Raw genomic sequence first — 23,888 nt, forward strand, 5'->3', positions numbered from 1 at the left:
CACAGTATACAAAAGAAAATGGAAGTCAACGAAAACTGCATGATGCCAATATACTTTCGCAAAATATTTGTGGTTGTATAAAAAAAAATAAAATTGTCAATGTGGTAACAAATTTTCTTCTTTTATAAATAGAAACTGTACAGTTTGACAAAAATAGTGTACATAAATATTCTTCCGTAAAAAATTGAAATCCTCATAATCTGTCTATAAACAAACAGATTCGGAAGTAAAAAAAAACACTTGTAACAATTATATGAGAAGTAACATGAATATAAATATTAACAAAAGTATCTAAAGAATTATCTATGTACCATCTAAGTCATTCTGAACTGATTCTTGATTAATGCTATTTGGTTTAGATTGCAGATTTGTGCATGTTGCTGGACCATTGTCATTCAATTCTTCATATGTTTGATGCATGCCTCCATTTATTTTAATACTTTTAGGTTTACTGTCTTCATTTTCTGCAGAAGTTTTCAGATCTAAGGCTAAAACACCAGATTGTTCTTTAGAATTGTCTCCATCAGTCAACTCATGTCCATTTTTGTTCAGCCTATTTGAAAGTTCACAACTTCCATCCGATTTGTGATTGATGGAATCTGTCTTTTCCCCATTTCTCAGCTGTGAAGTAGAATCTTCCTTTTCGTTACAAGAAAGCAGAGAGTCTACTTCCTCCACATCAATGGAATCAGATTCAGAATCATCAGAAGATGAATCAGAGCCTGAATTGTCCTCCATATCAGAATACACTTCAGCACCAGAAAATACATATCTGCTGGGAGGTAGAAATAAGTACTGCTTTTCTGCAATAAAAAGAGAACAGAAAATTAGCTTCCATCTCAAAATTTACAGCAAATGATATAGTAAACTTCAAGGAATCTGACATGATTTTACAAAGCCAATAAAAAAGCAGAAATTAGAAACTAATATATGGTAGAAAGCATAGAGAAACATAAAAAAAAATCTGGCTTTGAAAAGAGGAATTCTGCTACAGAAAAATAACTATGTCTGGGGAATAGAGTTGGTCTTTCCTTGATTTAATGACCATTACCTGATGAACTTCCTTAAGGAGGTAGACCTAATGTAAAGGACACAACTCTTAAAAATCATTGGAACGTTTGTATTCAGCATTTTACACCAATGTCATGTAAGCATCAAAGTAACTTAGATTAATTTCATTCTGTGTCAAATGAAAGCTTGATAGCCTTTGGTGAAATGAATATGATACAAACATATCACTGACTTCATAAGTTATGTCCCTTACCCTAGGTCTACCTCCTTAAGTACATGTTGTTAGCCGGACAATTAAAACTTTCTATCAGACACAAAATTACAATATTTATGGCATGGTAGAAAATTTAAATCTTCTTGTTAATTATCAGTTAATGACCTACGGGAAGTGCATTAGGTAATGATCATTTATTCAAGGGAAGACCAGGGATCGACACTTACGATAGTCTGGTAGTCCTGTGCCACCCTAATTTTGGAGAGGATTGCTTGAATAATTTTCATGGTAGTCCACATGGCCATCTAAATTTTGCCTAATTTTTCATAAGATCTTAGAAGAGAACCATCATTACTGTCTGTGGGCTACCTGTTTTACCTCTGAAGTAGTCCAGTTGACCACCAAACAAATTAAGTTAGTGTTAAACACTGAAAGACCAAACCAAAGTCCCTGAAGTTAGCTATATGACTCGCTGTAATACAATATTATACAAAATGTGGAACATTTAGCACAAACCAGTAAAGCTAACAAACTTGATTTCACAAAGACATTTTTAATTTAAAAACCCTTCAATAACTTGTTCACTTCATTTGCAAATTGCACTTTTTCCATTTTATTTTAAATACCTGATTTTTCAATCTAAGGCAACTACAACAATACTGATAAAATGCATATATATTGGATAATGCCACATCATTTAAGCATGTTCTGACATCTTACCCCCTAAACGTTTAGCCAGACTACAGTAACGAGGTTTCCACATGCTCTTCATGACCTCTAGGTCATCTTTATCTTCTGTGTTACTATCTCCAATGTCCTCTTCCGTTACTGACAGATCAGATGTCTTCATTGGTACATCTGGATTGTTCACAGACACTGGTTCAATAGTAGAGCTGTTAGGAGGTCGAGGTGGTATTTCTTTAGAATCTTTGGAATGTGATAACTGAGAATCAGTCCTTGTAGCCAATAAATTTTCTGACCCATTATCATTTGAGGAAGGCACAGACTGACTACTATCCACAGGATGTGCACTGTCTATTTCACATGTGTCTGATGTTTGTTCAACTTGTGTACAATTTAAAGCAGTCTTTTCAGCACCATTTTTTGAATGATTTTTATTGTCAGCTGCTGTAGACACATCTAATGCCCTGAAGGTCGGAGGTTCTGTTTGGAAATCAGGTTTGGTCACATTGCAACTTGTTTCATTAGTATTGTCTGACCTCTGACCTTTGACACAGCTGAACTCTTCTCCCTTACATGACTCCTTACTTGTGCTGCAATTGTCATTTGTGTTTTCTCCAACCTCTATAGGAGGAGGTGTTTTAAGTTCATCTTTCAAGATTTCATGCAGAACAGGAGACCTTGACTTCCCATCCCAATTAAGATTTTTTGCCAATTCTTCAATAATCGTATCACAATCACCTAATAGTTCAACGTCAAAATTTAAATGCTTAAGAGGTTCTCTGTTGATAAGAATTTGAGGTACATCTTCTGGTAGAGAATCTGAAAAGAAAAATGTGTTTCATTAACAATACATTAAAGCATAAAATGATAATTAAAGTTAATTTAAGAGTTCTTTCAAAAAGGATAAAAATATTGTATTTGTTCTTGAAAAAATTAACCTCTGATCTAGGGAGAGATTTCTAAGTTCTTTAAATTTCATTAAAGTTTCTAAAGCCCTATCAACTTAAGTTGAACTATAAAAGAAACATTTCTTGGTATGTATCAATTCATTTGATTATTTTGCTAACAACAATTCTTCAATCAATGTATGTTTAAAAATATTACCTTCTTTGAAATTACTTAAGAATGATATCCACTTTTCAGGCTTACACATACAGTATCCTCAATAATCATTAACTAAGGCAAAAAAAAATAATATGTCTGTTTCCTGCTACCCTATCTACCCTAATTTTTTTTGCCTACCTAATTACATTTTACGGACATTTTTGCTAAAGCACCATTAAGGTCTAGATCGTTTCCCCTTTAACTCCATGTAAAATGCTTTTGAAAAATAAAATAATTTCTTTACATACCTATCCTATTTTTTCTTGCTGGAAACAGGAAACAAGACATTAATTTTTTGGTCTAAATAAAGATAGCTTGGGACATGCATGCATCATATATCATCAAAATTCAATGCTTTAGTTATCGAACTTACTGGGTATCAGGGCTACAGGTCTAACTTTCAGGGATGACCCAATTACTATAAGTAGGTCACATTTGTCTTTATCAGCAGTCATCTGTTTGTGAAACTCATCAGACAGGCTCTCCCCGAAAAATACGATATCTGGCTTCATAATGGCTAGAGAATTTTCTGAAGGACATTTTGGACATTTTGGTATAACCTGTAAAATAAAAATAAAATGCACTTATTTAACACTTACATTCTGAAATAGAAGGAATTTTGTATTAACATCAATGTACAAACACTTAGTTCTTGATTCATTTAAAAACTGAGTTTGTTCCTAGAAAATAAAGTACACATGTCCTTGCATCCCTACTATTGATGATGGTAACAATATTATTACAATCAAAGATGATTTTACCAGGAACAAAAAAGGAAGCAAAATTAGCAAAATTGGATGTGAATTTATAGCAAAATAATAATAAGATAATTAATTGGAAGGAGTGAATAACCAAAATATAATCATGAGTGCCGAAGAACGCCTAGATTTAATGAGTGTGCGGAACTTGTTCCACACACAAGTTAAATCTAACTGCGTTCTTGGCACAAGTGATCATATTTTAGTTATTCATGATAACTAATTGATTATCCTATTTATTACATAGATTTTCTCCATTATTCGCTGCTATTTTCAACATAAGATTCAACTTTTGTGAATGGCAGATTGATATCAAAGTTGTGATGTTTTTGCAGGAGAAAGTCCGAGAGTGAATTTACCAAATTTAATTCAGTGTGAATTATCAAAATTTATTACACTGGGAACATTTGATAAAACACTGCTATCTGTTTAATAAATAATCATATTTACAGTTGAGTCCAGATTTTAACAAAGCGGAATTCCACTTAACAGCTTTAGAAAGTCGTCCATGTACAATTCCAAGTAACCTTAAAGCTCTTTACCATATGTTCTGAATGTTTACATATAGATTCTCTTTCAGTAATGAGTGGTTTAAATTATTTCTCCACTCAATATGGTCAAATTAAGATTTCCTACATGTAAGCCTTCATAAGCATATTAAAAGCTTAATTTTATCATAGTTTGTCTCATGAAATCTGCAGAAAGCTTAGAAAATATAAACAGCAGGAAAATGTTCCCAGAGATTTAATCACTATTCCGTGGTTTGAATCAAGAAAAGGTTGAAGGGGAATACTGTAGAAAAATGAAGTATTGTGGGAGAACTCTTGCAGAAATTTAATCCTAGCCTTGTGGTTGAAAAGTCACATGTATTTTTAATAACCTGCTTATGTGAGAAATGTATTTATATGACTTTGTAAATAAGAAACTAAAGAGGATGTCTTAATAAATTGACAATAAAAGTTAAGAATTAAGAATCTAACACATACATGAGTGCAAGATAGGGAAATCTCAGACAGCTGAGGGCAAGATTTAATGGTTCTGTAACGAGGCTCCGCCAATCTTGCATGAGAAAAGCTGGTGTTCGATTTTTTTTCTCACTTTTAAGTTTGTTTTCCGATTAAATGCTTAAATTGAAATGACCAACTAACAGCTTATCATGATGTACTAATGTGGCAATTGAAATGTCACCAGATGTAAAATATCATCTATCATAAAACTACCAGAATGCATATGTGTTCTGTCTCAGCCTAAGGGTGGGATAAGAAAATCTTGCGCAGCTAAAAATAAGATTGTTTTTGTCTCTTTAGTGAAAAATATGTATAAATCAACTATTTGTGTTCAGTCTCGACCAACCTGATTAAAAATATCCTCTCTCACAGCTTCAGCATCTACTTTATCTTTACACACCATACAAGTTGCAGTTGCAAAAGAACCTGTAAAAAGTATAGTATAAGGTTTGTACGTCTCATCACACGATCAGGTGAATTTACGAAAATACGTCCCTAACTCGCATGCAAAAACACAGTAAGTGGTTGATCAGTCTCATCACACCATCAGGTGAATTTACGAAAATATGTCCCTAAGACACATGCAAAAACACAGTAAGTCGTTGATTATAGTCTCATCACACAATCAGGTGAATTTACGAAAATATGTCCCTAAGTTGCATGCAAAAACACAGTAAGTGGTTGATTATCATGATTTTTGTGTAATTAATTCAATATTAACACTTCTAAACGAAAAAATACAAATTTGGGACTTATTGATTTAACTGAAATTTTTATGAACTTCCACTCCCAAATGAGTAGACCCCTTGAACAATTTTGTACAACTCAATCCCATCCAAGATTTTATTTCTAGTAACCATTCACCAAAGTTTGATGGAAATCAGTCCAAAAACGAAGGCACTCTCCAAGCAACAAGCCAAATCACTGAACTTCTACTAAGCCCCCTCCAAAAAAATGTGATCACCCTTGACCAATTTTGGTGAAAATCAATCACATCCATTATTTTATTACCATATATACTCGCGTATAAGTCGGAACCCCTTCTCTGACCACAAATTCTGGAATCTAGCCTTGACCTGCTTATAAGTCGAACTGAACTCAGACTGAATTTTTACAGGTACAACAATCAGTGAAATTGTAAGGAAGGGCGCAATTTTTGGTGGAAAGTGTGAAGAATGATCATGTGTTGTTTTTTTTGTGTTGCAAAAGTTTTTACATCCAGGTTGTACCTTGTGTCCGATCAACATAAACATGTGTACGTTTTTTTTTTGTTTTTTGTTTTTTTTTATATCAAATTGCACTGTACATATTTGAAATGATTTACATAATAAATATAACGAGCTATTTGAGTTGTCATCATTCTTCAATGTTTACCGGTGACCCAAGCAAGCCTGAATGCCATTTTACGATAATTTGTTTATACAACTAATGATCACATTAGAATAAGTAAAAACTAAAACTATAACTATAAAAATAAAACTGCAAATATTCATTTGTTTCATCACTTTATAAGCATACACAACAATAATAAATATGACATATAGGTCGACTTTTACAATACACAAGCACTGCACAGATCTGACTGTTAAAAGTAGGTGTCATTTTTGTGTCAATACCTCGATTCTCCCACTTGCTCCGACTAGAATTTTTAACCCACAGCCAAGATCTCGTTTATAAGTCGGAACCCCTCTTGGCAACTCAAAATTTACTAAATCAAATCTGACTTATACGCAAGTATATACGGTACTACTAACAATTCACAAAACTGTGACAAAAATGGGTAAAAAATGGAGGCATTATCGAGGGGACAACAGGTCAACAACATAATAGCCCACATACTTTCCTGTCTGGGGTATAATTATTATGAATTTTTACAATACTACAAAACAAATTATCTGCAAAAATATATTGATTGATTAATCATAGTTTTTTTATTCCTACTAGAGTGGTTGCCTTAAGAACACTTCCCGACATCTTTGCTTCACTATTTAAAACTTACCATGACACTGTATGATTTTACTGATGCCTGCCACTTGTTCCAAAGTGTCTATATTCTGTGTATAATTCCGCAGTAGTTTCCCCTGTTTCTCTAAGGTACTGATAAATTTGTGAGATCTCGAAGGCTCAAATTGTCCAGGGTAAATTTCCTACAACAAAATACAGCAAAAAATGACATTTGTTTTATATCACAAGTAATCATGTTAAGATTATAAAGTCTGTTACATATAAAATCTAGACTCAAAACCAGATCAGGGCCTCGTTTACAAGAAAAATCTCCATTTGAGGATTTTCTCTTCAACTGAAATTTTGACCAATCAAAATGCTTGAAATAAAAATTTGAAGAAATTCACAATGTAATATTTTTTACGAAAGCAGGACTTGTTACTCAATCAGTTTATGCCAGAGCTGACTGAGGGGTATTTAACGCCCTAGATTATCCTTCCAGGTCATGGACAGATGGTGACAATGCTCAGCTTTTATATTATAGTCCTCATGTCTGTTCATTCAATCTTTACTCTTTAAATTTCTAGATATTTCAAAACTCATCAATCTCATTTGTTTAAACTTCAACAACAAAATACATGTACAGGTAAAGTATGGTTATGGTGTTTAGGTCACATTTACCATGAAGGAGGTCCAATCTTTTCCAATAAAGAAAATGAAAGCTGGTTTATTTATGATCACTAGATCACTAGATTAACTTCATGTATTTCTACTTCAACCCATGTCCATCATAGTCATTCATAAATATGATGCATGTAAATTTAATTATACCAATCACTCAGAACCCAAGCAGGGAATCTGACATACAGGTAACTCTTAGTACACTTATGTTTTCTTTGACAAGAGGTTTGAATGTGAGCACATTTTTGTTGGACAAAAAATAAATATTTTTCAACAGGAACACATTGAAATTTTTCATTTACAAAAGTTACAAAAACTGATGTGTCACACGATTGGCTTCACTAACTTGTGTTAAAATCAAACTTGTTCCCAGACTTGATAGTTCATAACTCTGTTTTACCTTAGCAAACTTAAAGAAAGGTCTAGGATCATTTCTGAAGTAGCTGATATCAAACATGGCCTGTGGATCAGGAAGATCTGGAAAATCTACAGCCAAGCGAGCATAAATACCATCTCTAGAACGGAAATCTGGGATCCCACAGGACACAGATACCTGGAAAAGAAAAGCTGAAGTAGAGAACATTTCATATTCCTAATGAATAATTAACTAGAAGTTTTATAGTTGAACTCAAAAATGTATTAAAGTTATAGAATGAACTAGATTTTGTGACAGATGGACTGAGGGAAAAGCTGATAACAAAAGAGTTCTCATACGTGTAGAAGCCATCCAGGGCACAGTAAATTTCAGCACGAACAAAAAAAAATTCTAAAATTTGAATGTAATGTGTTATAACACACAAAATGTATATGCCCGTAGCTATATTACCTTCAAAGTTTTTTGTACTTTTTCAGGTAGCCCACATTTATTTTCTTCATCCACTATTTCTTTATTTAATAGTGCATAATAAGTTTTCAGCTTAACATTACACTTCTATAAATATTCTCCCTTTTATTTTCACATATCTGTTTTCTTTTAGTAGTTTCTTCTATAAACTTTGTGATTTTCTACACTTATATGTAATACATAAAACTTTCTATTCAGACTTGCAACCCAATGTGTTATTTTTTATTTTTAGTGAAAACCTGTGCAAATTACTGTATAGCGGATTATTTTGGCAGGTGCTGAATTTGGCAATTTTGTGGTAAAAAAGTATACATAAAAATTTGCTCAATCATCACCATGTGAAATTATCCACAACAGAGTATGAAGAACACCCCTAAAAATCTATATTAAGGGGAAATGTAGAACACGATTGTAAGTAATCAGCCAAAAATCATTTTCTGATCACATAGTGCCAAATAATATCATGATATAATAACAGAGTTAGACACTTACAATACTCCTAATAATACAAAAAAGGACTACCTTGAAATGTAAATTGATAGCCCATTGGGCTACTTAAAATTTTATTAATCCTAAAGGCAGGAAAGCAGAAGTAATTTCTAAGACTTCTTAATTCATCTGCCATAAGAATCCTATGGGCTACCTAGTAAGAAAAGTTAGTGTAAAACCCTGCTCAATAACTAGCTCACTTATCTGAAAGAGGACTACCTTGAAATTTAAATTGATAATCTACTGAGCTACTTATTTTGAAAGTCCTATGGGCAGGAGTGAAAAAGTAATTTCTAGGACTTCTTAATTTATCTATCATAAGAGTCCTGTGGGCTACCTAATAAGAAAAATTAGTGTAAAACCCTGTTTAATAGCTAGCAAAAGAACACCAAATGCACTAAATCCTATCCTTACCCCTGCCCCTGTCAACACCATGATATTTTGACAGGTGTGTAGAAGACTAATGACATCCTGGAATGTATTAACATGACTGAGTTTTTTCCTAGGTTCTGGTTCGGACATGATTGTTATAATTATTTTCCACAGCATAAAGTCATCCATGTCTTCAGGTATCATGGTGTCATCGGGAATCAGACCATGTAGAATTGGACGAGGGTTTACTCCATTTATTATCTGGTTTTGTATCCATTGTATGGCTCCTAAAATTAAGATTTAAGACAATAAGTAAGAGATATCTATTTAAATAAAAAAAAAAAACAGTGCATGTTCTAAATGAAACCAAAAACTACAAAAACTGTGAGCAATGCTCCTTAACTTTATACCCCCATTCTCCCATTTAATAACTTGCATGTTTGACCTCTGTGGTGATTTGAAAGAAAACATGAGATGCGCAATGGGAATATGTAATGAAGATTCTGTGAGAGTTTCCAATCCGTGGTGTAGGAGGAGTAACGGATAAAAGATTGGTACTATCATGTCCCATATTCATAAATGACAAAGTCAATGTTTTTTTGCTCCTTAATACCTTCAAAGTTAAGATTAAAATTTTAAATAGGAGGTGCACAATGGTAATATGTAATATTCTGTAAAAGTTTGTTTTAATTCCATTCAGTGGTGTAGGAGTAGTAACAGAAAAGAGATTGGTACCACTCTGTGTTACCAAAAGGCAGGAAGGAAGGTAGTATGGACAGACACCCTTATTGCTTTATACCCTACACTTTGCAAGTGGCGGGTATAAAAACTGTGTGTCATTAATTGTCTCCCTTCATTACTGATGAAATTAAAATGACGCCCTTGTTGTAACTTGTAAGTATATAATGTCAGGGTTGTTAGAATTGGCTAATAATGTTTACACTAATAAGTACATATTAATAAAAAAACCTTCAAATTTCTTAATACTGATGAATACTTGCACACAATCATGACATAATGCCCCCTTTCAACTTTTTCCCTACATTTAAGGTAACATAACTCTAAAACAAACATAGAAAATTGACGAATTGAAAGAAGCTACCTTCTATTATGACAAAAAAAATGTACCAATCATTAAAATCTGTTGACAGAGTTTTTAGGTAAATTACGCTGTGTGTAGAGAAGTAAAGAGCAGTTACCCATAATAGACCTGTTAAAATGGGCATCTCCTAATTTCATATAAATGTATTAAAATTATTTTTTAAAATTGATAATTTTTGTCACCTGATGTTGGTTTCCATGCCTCTTCACTTAGACCCGACAGGTTACTGATTTCACTCATATTATCAGAGTTGTCATCTACTGAATTATTATTTTTCTCCTGTAAACAAAAGAAAAAAATCCTAAATGGAGCATATATTTGCATGATAATGCATGTACAGAGATATTGAGTCTAACATGAGAACATTTTTTTGAGATGTGGTTCATTAAAAATTTTCAGTCCAAACACTTTTTTTTATGTTAACCAAACTGTCAGATCTGTCACTTTTCAAGAACAATGACTCTTCACTTTCTGCATGTTCTAGTTTGTTGATCTACATGGTATTTACACTAATTGAAAAAGTAAAATATTGCTGTAAATAATTAAACTATCCAAATTAAGGTGAATCACAGATGTTTACCAATTAATCAGTACCAGAAAATGTTTAATGTTGACTGCTACATGTACATTTCAAATCAAACTGGCAGTGATATTGGTACTCTTTTTCAAATGTGGCCCCTCCTGTTGGATTGTGAAGAAACTAAACCACTTGGAAACCAAACTAGAGGCTCTAGAGTTTAGTTACAATCCATCCAGGTGTATGGAGGATAAGATTTTCAAAGTTGGAAATACAAAAGTTCTGGTAAAATAATCCATTTCAGGACCCGTAGTTCATTCATCCATCAATGGATCTTTCTGAAAATTTTGGTAAAGGTCCAACTCATTCACTGAACAATTTCACTACAGATAAATTTCAGTTTAACCCAACTGTTTTTGAGTTATGTGCAAAATTCTGTAATTTGCCCCTTATGTTCTATTTTTAGTAACAGTGGCCATGTTTTTTGCATGATAAAAAAACTCACACACAGATTATTAAAGATGTTCTAAATAAAATTCAAGCTATGTTCTGTTTCAATCCATCCAATAGTTTTATTGTAAATGATTTTCAAAGTTGGAAATGTAAAATTCAAGAAAAAACCATTTCAGGACCCATAACTCATTCATTTGTCAACAGATCTTTCTGAAAATTTAGGTATAGGTCTATCCCATCATGCTGAACAATTTTACCCTGAGATTGTAGCTAAATGCAACTCTTATTGAGTTATTTCCAAAATTCTGCAATTTGACCCCTATGTTCTATTTTTAGTAATGGCTGCCAAAAATCCCCACACACGGATGATTAAAAATACCCTAAGGAATATCCATGCTAAGTTTTGTTCCATTCTATTGAGTAGTTTCAGAACGGAAGATGTTTGAGAAAGTTAATGGACGACAACGACAGACAACTGATATATGATGACAATAGCAAATGCCTTTAGGCAAGGTGAACGAAAAAGCTTGGATAAACTGCGATTTTGGGGAATACTGCATGATTTTAAGAGAATTTTTTTTGGGAACAGCCTGAATTCAAAGGTAAATTCAAGGTAACAAAATCACTGTCTGGTGAATGTGTCTTTTAAACACCCAGTAAATGTTTTCACTTTTCAAAATTGTAACTATACTTTTAGAGTGTTTTAGCATTATTCTGGGTAGATAAGACTTAAAACAGTGGACATTGCTCTTATGTTCTCTTTACAATTATCAAATACATGTACATACCAAATCCTCATGAGTTGGTTCTTTTGAGCATCCAGGTTTTTCTGCAGAAAAAAGAAACCGGTGCATTTTTAGTTCCAATGATGTGTATATTGGAACATACTTTGTACACCTTCTATATCTTTTCACATTGCAATTTCATGTACATGTACATGTATATGTACAATGAATGTAGGCAAGTTTATGTATTTTACATAATGGCAATAATTTGATATGGGAGTACAAGTTGAAAGAATGAATCAGACCAAAATGAAAATGGACCATTACAAAACTGGACTAGAAAAAAAAAATGTATGAGTGCGTGTTCTAGTGAAACATATTTATATACATAGATATGCGAAATTTAACAGAGTATTCTATGCCTGAAAGACATTCACATTTGTTTACTAAAAGGAACATTTTAAAATAAAAAAAATCATCAATTAGAAAATATAAAATATTTCTTTCAAAGAACCTAAGAAAGTTAATTACTTATCCAAAGAAAAAAAATACTACTATAATGCAGATACAGTATAAGTTCAGATCATCAAATACAGGCGAGCATGCGCCAATTATTTTTAATTATCATGATTGATTGGGCCTGCATGTTATGATAACCTTGTGAATTAATCCAATTACCCATTTTAATTGAATAAACAAGCTCCATAAACATAATGAACAGCCACAAATTGTTTTAAATTACTCAAAATTGCAATGTTTTCTTAAGCTCTAGTCAATATGAAAACAAATTATAAAGCGCAACATAGAAAAAAATTGAGAAAATTAGATGAAAAGAATAGAAAAATCTTTGATCTTGCTGATTTCATATAAAAAGGCAATGCACTTATTTATCATATTATTTGTCAAAATGGGTATGTAGGAATGCTGTTTGGGAGGTGAAGACCATAATAGCTTCAGGTCTACTGAGAGAATATGACAAGGTTTATGGACCCAGCAACGACTGAGTAAAAGAACTTTCATGATCATGTGATGACACATGCATTTGACATTTAAATGAAGTGTTCTATGGTACTACACAGGGAGTTTCCATCACAGTAAATAAAAATAATGTAACTACGAAATCACACATTCAAACACTCAAATACCTATGTAAAACCATGTAAATAGAAATACTACAGTACAGGAAGAGTCTTATGATGATACATGTATGATAATTGCAATTCTAATAAAAAATCCTTATTCAAACCAAGGATTTAATTATAGCATATACTATATTTAATATGTAATCTATCTTTAACTCCTTTTTCAAACTAATAATAAATTATGAGCACGCCAAAAAAAAGAACTTATTGGTCCGATTCTGCTATGGAATGATTTTGTCATGGTCCATTTATGTTATAGTTCGGTTCATCATGCATTCCTTGTTTAATTTATACAAATCGTGTGAAAATAGACCCTTTTGTGCTAACATTGGGGTAGTCGATGAGCATGCTCAATATACACTTCCACAAGGAAAATTCTTTTGTTCTATCCAAGCTCTACCTCGCGGAAGTGTATATTGAGCATGCTCACCAACTTACCACAAAAGGGTCTACTTCGATGACTTAAAAACAAAAAGTGAAAGTTGGAAAAAAAAGGCTATTTCCGTATCGAAATTAATTATTAAACAAAAAACTACTATACTATCTTCTGTTTCTAAGTATTGTTACACATGTGCAAGATTTTTTTTCTTCAAAAGTTAATGGGAAAAATTTACCTCCAAAAAAAATAAATGAATGCATTATCTCCCTTGAATAGTGTAATATGGATTGTTTCCCCTATTTATTTCAACAGAGTAAAAAATATCAACAACAAGAGACAATCGGGATGATCACGTCGATGAATCGTAATAATGAAGACGTGAAAACAATATTTCCAATTACCCTGCATCTTCATTTACAACAAATAATTGTTTATTTCATTAAATTCAATAATTTTCTTTGCTAAGGGAGGTAATTTATAATTTGTCAAAAAAATCTACTATAATATCACACATCAAGACTTTTGATTGATTTAAACATAAAGATTAGTTTGTTATTTATCTTAACGACGAACCATCATCCTCAACAACTTTTTCATCAGCAATTTTTCGTCGTTTTTCAGGTGGCCCACTTTTGTTTTCTTCATCCGCCATTTTTCTGTTACAGTGCGCAGTTTTCAGCGCAACTTCCGCTTCTTTTAATATTCGCATTTTCATTTTCATATAATTGTTTACTTTTGGTTAAGTTTTACATTATGGATGACATTTTTAATTATCATCCCGACGGGGAAGAGGACTTTTATCAGATTCTTGGCTGTGACGAACGATCAAGTGTAAATAGTCTTGTACTTTTAAATTTAAAGTCAATCGAACTACTTATTTTCTACTTTCACTTTAAGTATAATTTAAGAATTAAGATATGTACAATACTAGAATTGTTTACAAAACGTTTTCTTTTTTACTTAAATCCCGAATTTGAGACAAGTGATTAATATTTGAAATGGAGTGAGTTAGATTTTTCGTGGTACTATGCTTATAGAATATATAGTCTCTTAAAATGTAAATCTTATTTACTCTTGTACTTGTAGTTTTGATTGACTTGAACAACCATAACAAATTATTCACAATATAGTTTAATTATGGCCTATAAACCTTTTTCAACCTATTATACTAATATGAGAAAGTTAAAGCCTGAAATGTGCTTGAATAAAAAAAAAAGTGGCAGCCACTTCTTAATTTTGGAGACCAGAGCTACTTGGTCTGACATTTGTGGAATCTTTGTCTTATTTTTCACAATTGCTAATCCTTATTTTGTGACATCATCATGATATCATGGGAGTTTAAGAAAATTTTAGTGCCAGAAACCCATTTCCACCATTGTGCAAACTTTTTAGTTTTCAAAGTACATATACACTTGTAAATCAGATCCTTATTTTTCATTTTACCACTTTTTTACTTTTCTACCTTTATCTCCTTTTGCTTTACCTATGCAGGGGTACTACCAGTTGGACAGATTCTCTTATATCTACTGTAGATATAAGAAAATCTGTCCAACAAATCTAGCAGGCAAGCAAAGCTAAAACTGAACTGGCCTAGAGATAAATTAAGTTGCTCTTATCATATATAGAACAGAAAAATCCATCTGAAGTTAGGTGGCGGAGCAGGTATGCATTGTTTGATGTGTCCATCATAAAATTTGCTTCCTGCGACCTAGCGGGAAGGTGCTTATTTCAATCCATGACAGTTCCTTGATCTTCAACCCTTTTCATTGGCACTCTGTTGGAACAATTGAAAGTAAATTTGTGAACCTCTGAGACTAGGCACTGTTGGCTTTTATAGCCAGGTATTTAGTTTACACAGATTTAAATTGAGTGTTTCAACCTATAGATTGTATCTTTAAATTGTGTGCATAGGCTTTTTTTAAATTTTGGATTCAATTTAGACATGAATCACTGTACTTTCAAATTTCTTGCAGATTGAACAGATTAACACAGAATACAAAACTAGAGTCCTTGGTTGTCATCCTGATAAACACTTAGGGGACAAAGAAAAGGGTATTTACTTAGTTATTGTTACAGAGAGAGTAATCAAGGGAACCAAGGTTATAGCAGTAATCAAAAGAATGCAATCCAGGGACTAAGACCAGACATGGAAAACAGACATACACAACAAAGAACATAAAGTAACTAAAATCATACATACAAAGTAACAAAAGCAAATGAGCAACTCCGACTTCACTAAAAACTGGGAGCATGGACCAGGTGCACCGGTAGGGTAAGCTTTTCTAGAAACATCGGCCGAGTTGCTCATAAAAAGTCAAGTCTGGGTTAGATGAGGTAAGTAAGGTAATTGTTGTCTCTGACATATTCCCTGTTTATCTCTATGAATTATTACTCTGTATAAGAATCATGCAATAGGTATAAAGTGTGTCGCATGAAGAAAAAATACAGAGATTTAACTGCATTATTGTAGTATACACATCTCATAATCTCTAGAAATATTCATCGAACTGAGAGTGTGTGTTTAGGTAGTCTTTTTAAGATATTGATAGATCAAATTAAGTTGAAATGAACTATGGACAAAATGTCTTGCACTTTTTTCCTATATAAGCAGTAAAAAATGTCTACTTCACAGATGATTCAAGATAAATTAAAATAGTGTTTTAGTTGTTTTCCAGATGTATTAAATATTTATAATCTGAGGCTAAAAAGACCAAATTGAGATAAATGATGTGCCACCCATTGCCTGATTCTTACACAGAATGGTGCTTAAATTTGACAAATACTGGTATAGATCAATGTTGTACTTAAGTATAAGGCAGCATTTTTACTACATTTGTCTTCTTACAGAAAAGCAATTCCAACTGTTGCAACAAGCCAAAGACATATTATGTGATGAGGAAAAAAGAAGAAAATATGACCAATGGCGGAATGCTGGAATTTCAATGTCATTTAAACAGTGGTATTCTCTAAGAGACTCAGTTCATACAGTATGTAGAAAAGTTTTAACTTAAAGTTTCATGCAATAACATTAATGTAGAGAAAATGTAAAAATATGAAGACTGTTTTAGGTAAATAAGATCATAAAAGTTTGACAAACTTTAATGGTTAAATAGACCCTTCTTAGTCAATCTAACATTCTATTAATCACAAATATACTTTAAGATTGTTATTTGTTTACTTTCTTAAATATATTTGCTAGTCCGTGTAAAATTATATGGACTGCTTTACTTTCAATTTAAGAATGTGACATCATGATTTAAAAATTATGCATGTTCTTTTTTCTTTTCTTCCACATGAATACCCTAGAGTAAACTGTATTTTAAAACTATGATATAGCATATGACTCATGATATTTTTGGTCATATGACAATAAATGAACCTATTGGTCACCCAAAAAATTCATAGGACCTCAGTTACACTTAGGCCAAGATAGGATTTTGTCGATACACATGTATGCCATTTGACCCTCAGCATTATGAACTTTTTGCTAAATACATTTATCCCAAAGGAGCCAGAAGGGATAAAAAAAATGCATCGGAGAACCAAACTTTCAAACTTTTGATATCAGTGCAAGTTTTAAGTCTTCTGGCTGCTGCCCTTTTTGTAAAACTGTCTTAAGAAAGATATGATATGAGAGTCAAAGAACAAACACCTGAAAGTAGTAATTCTAGAGAGATAATATTCAAGTGAGCTAAAATTAGAGCTATGTTTGAAAACTCTGAAACCATATGGAATACTGAATTTTATAATGATACTTGTACAAGCATGTTAATCACTGATTCATGAGTATTTTTACATTTTAGTCCATGCACTGGGGTTCTGTGAAATCCAAGCCCATGATAGAACATGATCAGCCTGGCCAGTCACATCCAACATCACAAAAATTCAAAAGAACAGGTAAATGTACCGATAGTTACATTAGGCCACGGAAATGTATTGTTCAGTTTCATGTGTATATTTTAATCTTGCCTATATAAACCTTGTCAGCAACATTTTAAGTAGCTGTCTTTGTAAGAATCATGCAAAATCTGAAAAATGTGATACACCCCAAAAAAGGCTATATAATTTTATTTTTGTAATTAAGTTGTTTTATTGGTCTTTATTATGAAATGTGTAATTATTCATTCAAATCTGCCTGCCCTTAGGAGATAATCAACATTGAAAATCCAATAGATTCTATTGTATTTGAGTGTCATTTACAGAGTTACCTCCCTTACTTTTGAATTCTACAGTGCATTCTATATAATTTGTATCTCCTATGAGCACGGGTTATATGAAAAACCAGATGTTAATTTCTGTTTACTAAAGCATTTTAAACAAGATATCAAAAAATCAAAATATGTAGGCTTTCCAACCATGTATCACATTTTGCATGATTGTTAGCTGGAGTGCTATTTAACACCACAATTTTACACTCATACTGCAAACTTTTGGATTAGTGTATTGTGTGTGTAGGTTGTTGTGTGTATGTTCAAGTGAGAGATTAAGTAGCAGTCTTTTTAAAAATCAGACAGAAGGTGATTCATGCATGTCAAAAACTCACCAATTTCGCTTTTATTTCTTGCTCAGAAACAGTAACTGATCACATAACCAGGTTTAGTTTTTCATTTTGTTGTTGCACATTTGATATAAAAATTATATAGATTGTACATGAAATTTGCACTTTGCAAGAGTTATGGTTCTTGATTTGGCTTCATTTGGTTGATTTTAATGGGAGATAAATGTACAATTTTCTAAAATGTGCAAATCTGAATGCTGAAAAGGTTGTTGTTATGTGAAAATAAAGCATATGTAGACTGAAAAAACATCATTTGTTTGGTGGGTTTTTCTACACCATGAATCACTTTACCATTTGCATTGTCTGAATTTCATGTGGACTGGTACTTAACATTAGAGCATTTTATGAAGTCAGTCTTCTTTGAAAAAATTATAGAAATGCGTAATATGCGCATGATATATTAGTTTAATCTGCAATTGAAAAAAAATACATACTAAGAAAAGATTATTAAAGACATGCATAAGTTTCCTTAAAAAATCATATTAGGGCTATTCTAGAAATAAATGTATTTGGGGGTTTAGGGGAGGTGGGAGGCACTTTTTATTTGAGCCCACCATGCATACAATTTTAATTGATTATTTTCACTATTTTAAATAACAACTGCCCATCAAATTTTAAGAGTGATGCCTCCTCACCCCCCTCACAATTAACCCTTAAGACTTTCTCAAATCTTCAATTTTAAGTGACCTTATGGGTCAAAATCTAAGTTGAGAAAGGATTTTTAGATGACTGGAACTGGCATTTCTTCACTTCATTTGCTGTATATTTACTGAATTCAACTATCTTTTTCTAAATTCTTCTGTTGTAGATGTGGATCATTTTCAGATTAAAACACATCATGGTTGGACGAGAGATGAACCATCAGAAATGCTGAGGAAATTCAGAAACTATGAAATATAACAAAATGTAAATCAAACTAAATAATTTTGCTCCAATGCCACAAAAAAGAGGAAATTTACAAAACGGAGGACAAATCTGTCTTTTGTGAGGATGAAAATCTTTGTTATAAGAGGGTGTTCATGGAAAACTAAGCCAATAGGTGGCATATGCAAAATTTTGTTTCCAACACATTTTCATCCATTTTGAGGTCATAAACTTGTTTTCTTTAAAAAAAAAAAAAGGATGTTGTTTTGGAATTTACTGTCAATAAAAATGAAGTAATTACATGAAAAGCACAAAAAGTACAAAATTTAAAATAAAGGGAAATAACTCTTTGATTATTTATAATTTAGTTGATTGGGTAGGGAGCTGTGAATGTGATTCTTTCACTTTTGATACAGAAAAATCCCTGTTCTTCCTGTTGCCATAACCCATTAAACAATACATTGGACAAAAAAAATTGTTGTGGTAAAATTAACCCAGCTATTGCTCCGTTTAAAATTAATTTTAAACGGAGCAATAGCGAGGGGTTAAATAATGACATTTATGGCCAGCCCAAGAAAAAAATATGATAAAATCGAGTTTCCATGATTTATTTTGATTCTAATAGGAATATTTGTGAAAAGACGTCGCCTTTAAGTTGAACAAAATGTTGGTCATGTGTTTATCACTTTTTTATCAATTTGTAGAGGTAAAAAAACAAAACGAAACAATGTTAAATGAGATTGTTCTGATTTGTTTAAGTTCAAAGTCACACAACTCTCTGGTTTGAAATTGTTTTTTAAAGTTCTGTAAGTCCTCAGTTTCAATACATTTTGTAAAGAGTCTGACCCAGGTTTCATGAAAAATCTCAAATTGATATTTTCCTCAAATCCTTCCTCAGCTCAAATTTCAACCAATCTGATCACTTGAAATTGAGGATTTTAGGAAAAACAGAGGACGAGGAAATTCTCAACTTGAGATTTTTTTATGAAACCCAAGCCTGACTGTATTATAGTATTATTGCATAAGGTTTTCCATATTGGCTTAGTTATTGGTCCGAGGCTAGCCATATTGGACTGAGGCTTAGTTGTGGACCAATGTTACCCAGCCAATATGGAAAACCTTACACAATTATACCTTTATTCTAGTTCAATACATCATATTGGTGTAGGCCAGTATGAATTTTCACCAGTCCAATATGATGTATTGGACGAGTAAAAGCCGTATCGGACAGTCAATTCCCGTATTGGATGGCTAAATCCCGTATTGGGCCACTTATGTATTTTGTATTGTATTGGCAGTTTTTGATTATATTTAGGCTTATATTGGAATGTTATTCAATAATACAGAGTACAGTTCTGTAATATTATTTTTTGTTCTATAGTTTTTAAAGATGAGAAAAAGATGTCTATATCAGGTTGCTGTAGTATATATTTCTTGCCAAAACACCAATTGATTCTTTACCATCTGCACCGCAATATGTGTTCACAATAAATCTTGTGTGTTTATAGATGTAAAGTGATATTTCAAACTTCTTTTTAAACAAAATATGTTGAGAGTAATGGACAAAGAACAGATATGGTCAAATGCAACAAATGCATTAGTGTATAACCTTAATCCAAAATAGTAAATACATATACCTTCAGAGATCACTAATATGTCCTCAGCAAGTGTCAATATACCTTTAAACAATCCCTGGAGAAGTCTGGGAAGTGGCATTACACATATTCTTTATTTGATCTGATAAAAATGGTCAATAAATTTTTTTTTTGGGGGGGGGGCCATGGAATAATATTAAAATATCATTTTGACTCGGACCTTTTTGGAAAAAAAATACATTGATCCTCATAAATCACTTTGATAATTCATTCCTCATTATATAACAATTAAAGGTTGCCTTTAGTTTTCTCTGAAAGTAATTACTGTTTTATATTTAGGTTATAGGCTGGTGCATTTGTTGTGTTTCACCATATTCTTTTTTTCGTAGTCTTTTTTGCTTCCGTTTCCAACCTTTCAAGGGCAGATAACTCTGTCAAAAACCTAATTTTTCTTTGATTCTATTGAAAAATTTCTGAATAAAGCCAGCGATGCAGAGATCAAATAATTGTCTTTTCTAATAGGGAAATTATCCTTGAGTGATAATTTACATTGTTAGATTGGTGGGTAATGACATGTATGTTTCTGATTTTACCCGTTTTGCCTGATTCATACAAACACTTACACTTAAATGTATTTTATTGAGCATTTACTAGTATATCCCAAGCTTTATTACTATGATTCTGGATGAATTTCATATATCATATATATTTTTGTACAATGTATAAAGTGGTCAGTGGTTGTCAATGTTTATATGTAAATAGCAGGCACTGATTCATTGGTTGGGGGACTCATAGTACACCTCTCCCTGAAGATTAAAAAAAAAATTATTTGTCTGGAATTTTGATTTTTTAAGTTCTACCCTTGAAATTTCTTTGGCCTACTTGGCTGGGTTCTTATTTCTATTCACACACCCCTGTCCTAAAATCCTAGATCTGTTTCATGAATAGTTTTATTCTTGTAATGGTTTTTTATTGTTATGTTAAATCATGATTATTTAATCATCTTACATATAATGTATATTATGTGATAAGAATGATATTGTTGATTCACTGTACATTTATTTCGTACTTATAGTGCATTAAATGGTGTTCAGAAGATAGAGTTGGTCTTTCCATCAATAGATGAAAATTTCTATCAAACACAGATTTGAATACCTGTTTAAAATATCTTTTCAGTTGTCTAGCTAAGTACTGTGAAAGAAAGAAACACTAGATCATGGATTCCTGAATTCGTGGTATTGAGGTTTTTTATTTTATACATCAAAGTGATATCTCCTTTTCATTGGGAACTGAATTTTGTGGTTTTGCCTACACACGAAAGCCACGAAAATTAGTCTCCCAATAACAATAGTACTTTCACAGTATCATACTCAGTTCTTCAGGTGATTGTCTTTTAATCAAGGAAAGACCAACTTTATCTCCTGAACATGATCATTGCATGTGTTCTAACAGCTCAAGTTATTTATTGTGTCTTTTATTTGAATAAAATTATTTTATAGCGATTTACTTTGTATATATTGTACAAGTGAATTTATAGTACTTGTATTTCACACTAGATATCTTAAGATGTTGTATCTTTTATTGGAACTGAAGTATGGGTAGTTATGGGTTCTATTTCATTTGTAGTCATTCAAAAACTACTTCAATGTTAGTACTTATGTAGTTGCTGCTTCCAGATCGATGCACCAGGCATGCGGCAACTTGTAGATAGAGTGAGACTGGTTGGCAAAAAGTCGGATCAACATCTCAAGAGATGGTCACATGCTTACCTGCTGACTTATGCTTCAGTAAGCTGCACACCAAAAACTGTGCTATAATCTTTACCCAATACATAGCAAAATCATTTTGATTGTTCAAACATTCTTGTCATGAAATACCTCCATTGATAGGTTAAATCACAATCAATCAATATTTTGTTTGAAAAAATTATGATTTGTAGATCTGAGTACATGTTAATTATCAATCTTATTTACTTATCCTACCAAACCTCAATAAGCACATTTATCTACCATATCAAAAGGCAACAAATCAGTTAGTACCACTGATGATCAATATTTATTGTTTTTAGTTAGTCTCCTCAAATTACGAAGTATTTTAAAGTATAGCAGCAAATTTTTAATGAGGTTCTAATTTTTGCTATATTCATGGGGTTCAAGGGATAGCGAAAATAAAAGCTTGCCTAATTTAAATCTAGATTTTTCCCAGTTATCTCCTGTAATTCATAACTATGTATGGAAAAATAAAAGACTGCAAAAATTTAATACATGTATTCATAAAGGAAGTTGCGAAATTTGGCACCCATGAAAATTATCCACTGTATGGTATATAAATTTGTTAGAAACAACTACATATATTTTATTTAGCATTAAAATGTTTTGTCAAAATCTTTTAATTGTAGAATTTCTGACAAGGATACAATTCAGATGGTACAAAATATATCAGACTTATAACTCGGAAGTCAGTTTTTCTGCTAAGCATGCGACATATTGGCGATTGAGAGAAACTGGTAAAATCTAACATTTCTACTGATAATATCCAATCTAGAGTTGCTACATGAGGCAGTGTCTTTTAAATGAACATATAACGCATAATATTCAGGGGTAATGTAATCTAAAAATAGTTTGCACTATCTTTGTTTTTTTTCCGCTGATCTACTTTCGTGCAGTCTTAAATTGTGATGATTCATTAAATTGTAGGAAATTTTCTTTTTCACATATATATTCTCTACAGCTGTGTTATACACCCCACTTGTAAAGTGGGGATGGGGTATATAGCGATATGGGTGTCCATCCTTCATTCCTTCCATGTTGCAGAGGGATACCCATCTCTCATCTATTACTATGCAGACTTTTTTGTATTGCACAAGACTTCTTACAATTAGGCTTCTGTAACTGTGTTAGGTTGCCACAAGATTGAAGTCATCACTACAGAAGTTTCATGGTCCTCATAATGAATTCGTGGTTCATAAGGTGTATCCATCTGCACCATGAAAACTGATTTATTCAACTTGTCATAGTTTTCCTTCCCTCTTTCGTCTACCCCAGACTTGACTATTTATGAGCAACTCTATGGGTGTTTCTAGAAAAGCAGAGGACGCTTACCCTACCGGTGCACCTGGTCTATGCTCCCAGTTTTTAGTGGTCAGAGTTGCTCATTTCCTTTTGTTACTTTGTACGTATTACTTTAGTTACTTATGTTCTTTGATGTGTTTGTTTTCCATGTCTGGTCTTTGTTGCTGGATTACATTTTTTTATTACCGCTATAATCTTGGTTTCCTTGATTACCCTTTCAAACTAATTTGGAGGTTAAAAGACACATATTATTAAATGGAATGGAGTGTATCAAGTTAGTGGGCATTATTCACAGCATTTCTAGTTTTGTGTTATAGGTCTTACTACGAAAATAATTAACAACTTGAAATTTCATTTTCAGGGAGAAGTTTGAG

The 23,888-nt window shown here is 32.3% G+C and overlaps 2 protein-coding genes across 3 annotated transcripts; one reads left to right on the forward strand and one right to left on the reverse strand.

Moving 5' to 3' along the window:
* Window positions 1–100: 100 nt before the first annotated feature.
* On the reverse strand, window positions 101–14,093 carry LOC148620172 (NAD-dependent protein deacetylase sirtuin-1-like). Of its 2 annotated transcripts, XM_088580818.1 has the most exons (10): window positions 14,000–14,093; window positions 11,969–12,009; window positions 10,393–10,489; window positions 9,151–9,395; window positions 7,804–7,956; window positions 6,778–6,925; window positions 5,125–5,204; window positions 3,387–3,573; window positions 1,946–2,728; window positions 101–803 (listed from the first exon to the last, which is right to left on the reverse strand). In XM_088580818.1, exons 1-10 carry the CDS (start codon window positions 14,076–14,078, stop codon window positions 304–306), a joined length of 2,313 nt encoding a protein of 770 aa, XP_088436944.1. In that variant the 5' UTR covers window positions 14,079–14,093; the 3' UTR covers window positions 101–303. The 2 variants fall into 2 exon arrangements, with proteins under 2 accessions (XP_088436944.1, XP_088436945.1); XM_088580819.1 differs by lacking the exon at window positions 11,969–12,009.
* Window positions 14,093–21,945, forward strand: LOC148620173 (dnaJ homolog subfamily C member 12-like). The gene is made up of 5 exons (XM_088580820.1): window positions 14,093–14,257; window positions 15,400–15,478; window positions 16,274–16,413; window positions 17,230–17,323; window positions 18,793–21,945. The coding sequence occupies exons 1-5, from the start codon at window positions 14,180–14,182 to the stop codon at window positions 18,882–18,884; spliced, it is 483 nt and encodes a 160-aa protein (XP_088436946.1). The 5' UTR covers window positions 14,093–14,179; the 3' UTR covers window positions 18,885–21,945.
* Window positions 21,946–23,888: the final 1,943 nt, after the last annotated feature.

This window comes from Perna viridis, chromosome 4, assembly GCF_037379345.1.
Source record: "Perna viridis isolate PV_CMFRI_1.1 ecotype Kerala chromosome 4, ASM3737934v1, whole genome shotgun sequence".
Lineage (NCBI taxonomy): Eukaryota > Metazoa > Mollusca > Bivalvia > Mytilida > Mytilidae > Perna > Perna viridis.

Coding starts and splice junctions, on each gene's coding strand:
- LOC148620172 (XM_088580818.1), bottom strand. CDS start 14,078: ATGGCGGATGAAGAAAACAAAAGTGGGCCACCTGAAAAACGACGAAAA. Junction 6,926..7,803: donor CTTTCTTTAAGTTTGCTAAG/GTAAAACAGAGT, acceptor ATTTTGTTGTAG/GAAATTTACCCTGGACAATT. Junction 804..1,945: donor TCTGGCTAAACGTTTAGGGG/GTAAGATGTCAG, acceptor TTTTTATTGCAG/AAAAGCAGTACTTATTTCTA.
- LOC148620173 (XM_088580820.1), top strand. CDS start 14,180: ATGGATGACATTTTTAATTATCATCCCGACGGGGAAGAGGACTTTTAT. Junction 16,414..17,229: donor TAAGAGACTCAGTTCATACA/GTATGTAGAAAA, acceptor TTTACATTTTAG/TCCATGCACTGGGGTTCTGT. Junction 17,324..18,792: donor ACAAAAATTCAAAAGAACAG/GTAAATGTACCG, acceptor CTTCTGTTGTAG/ATGTGGATCATTTTCAGATT.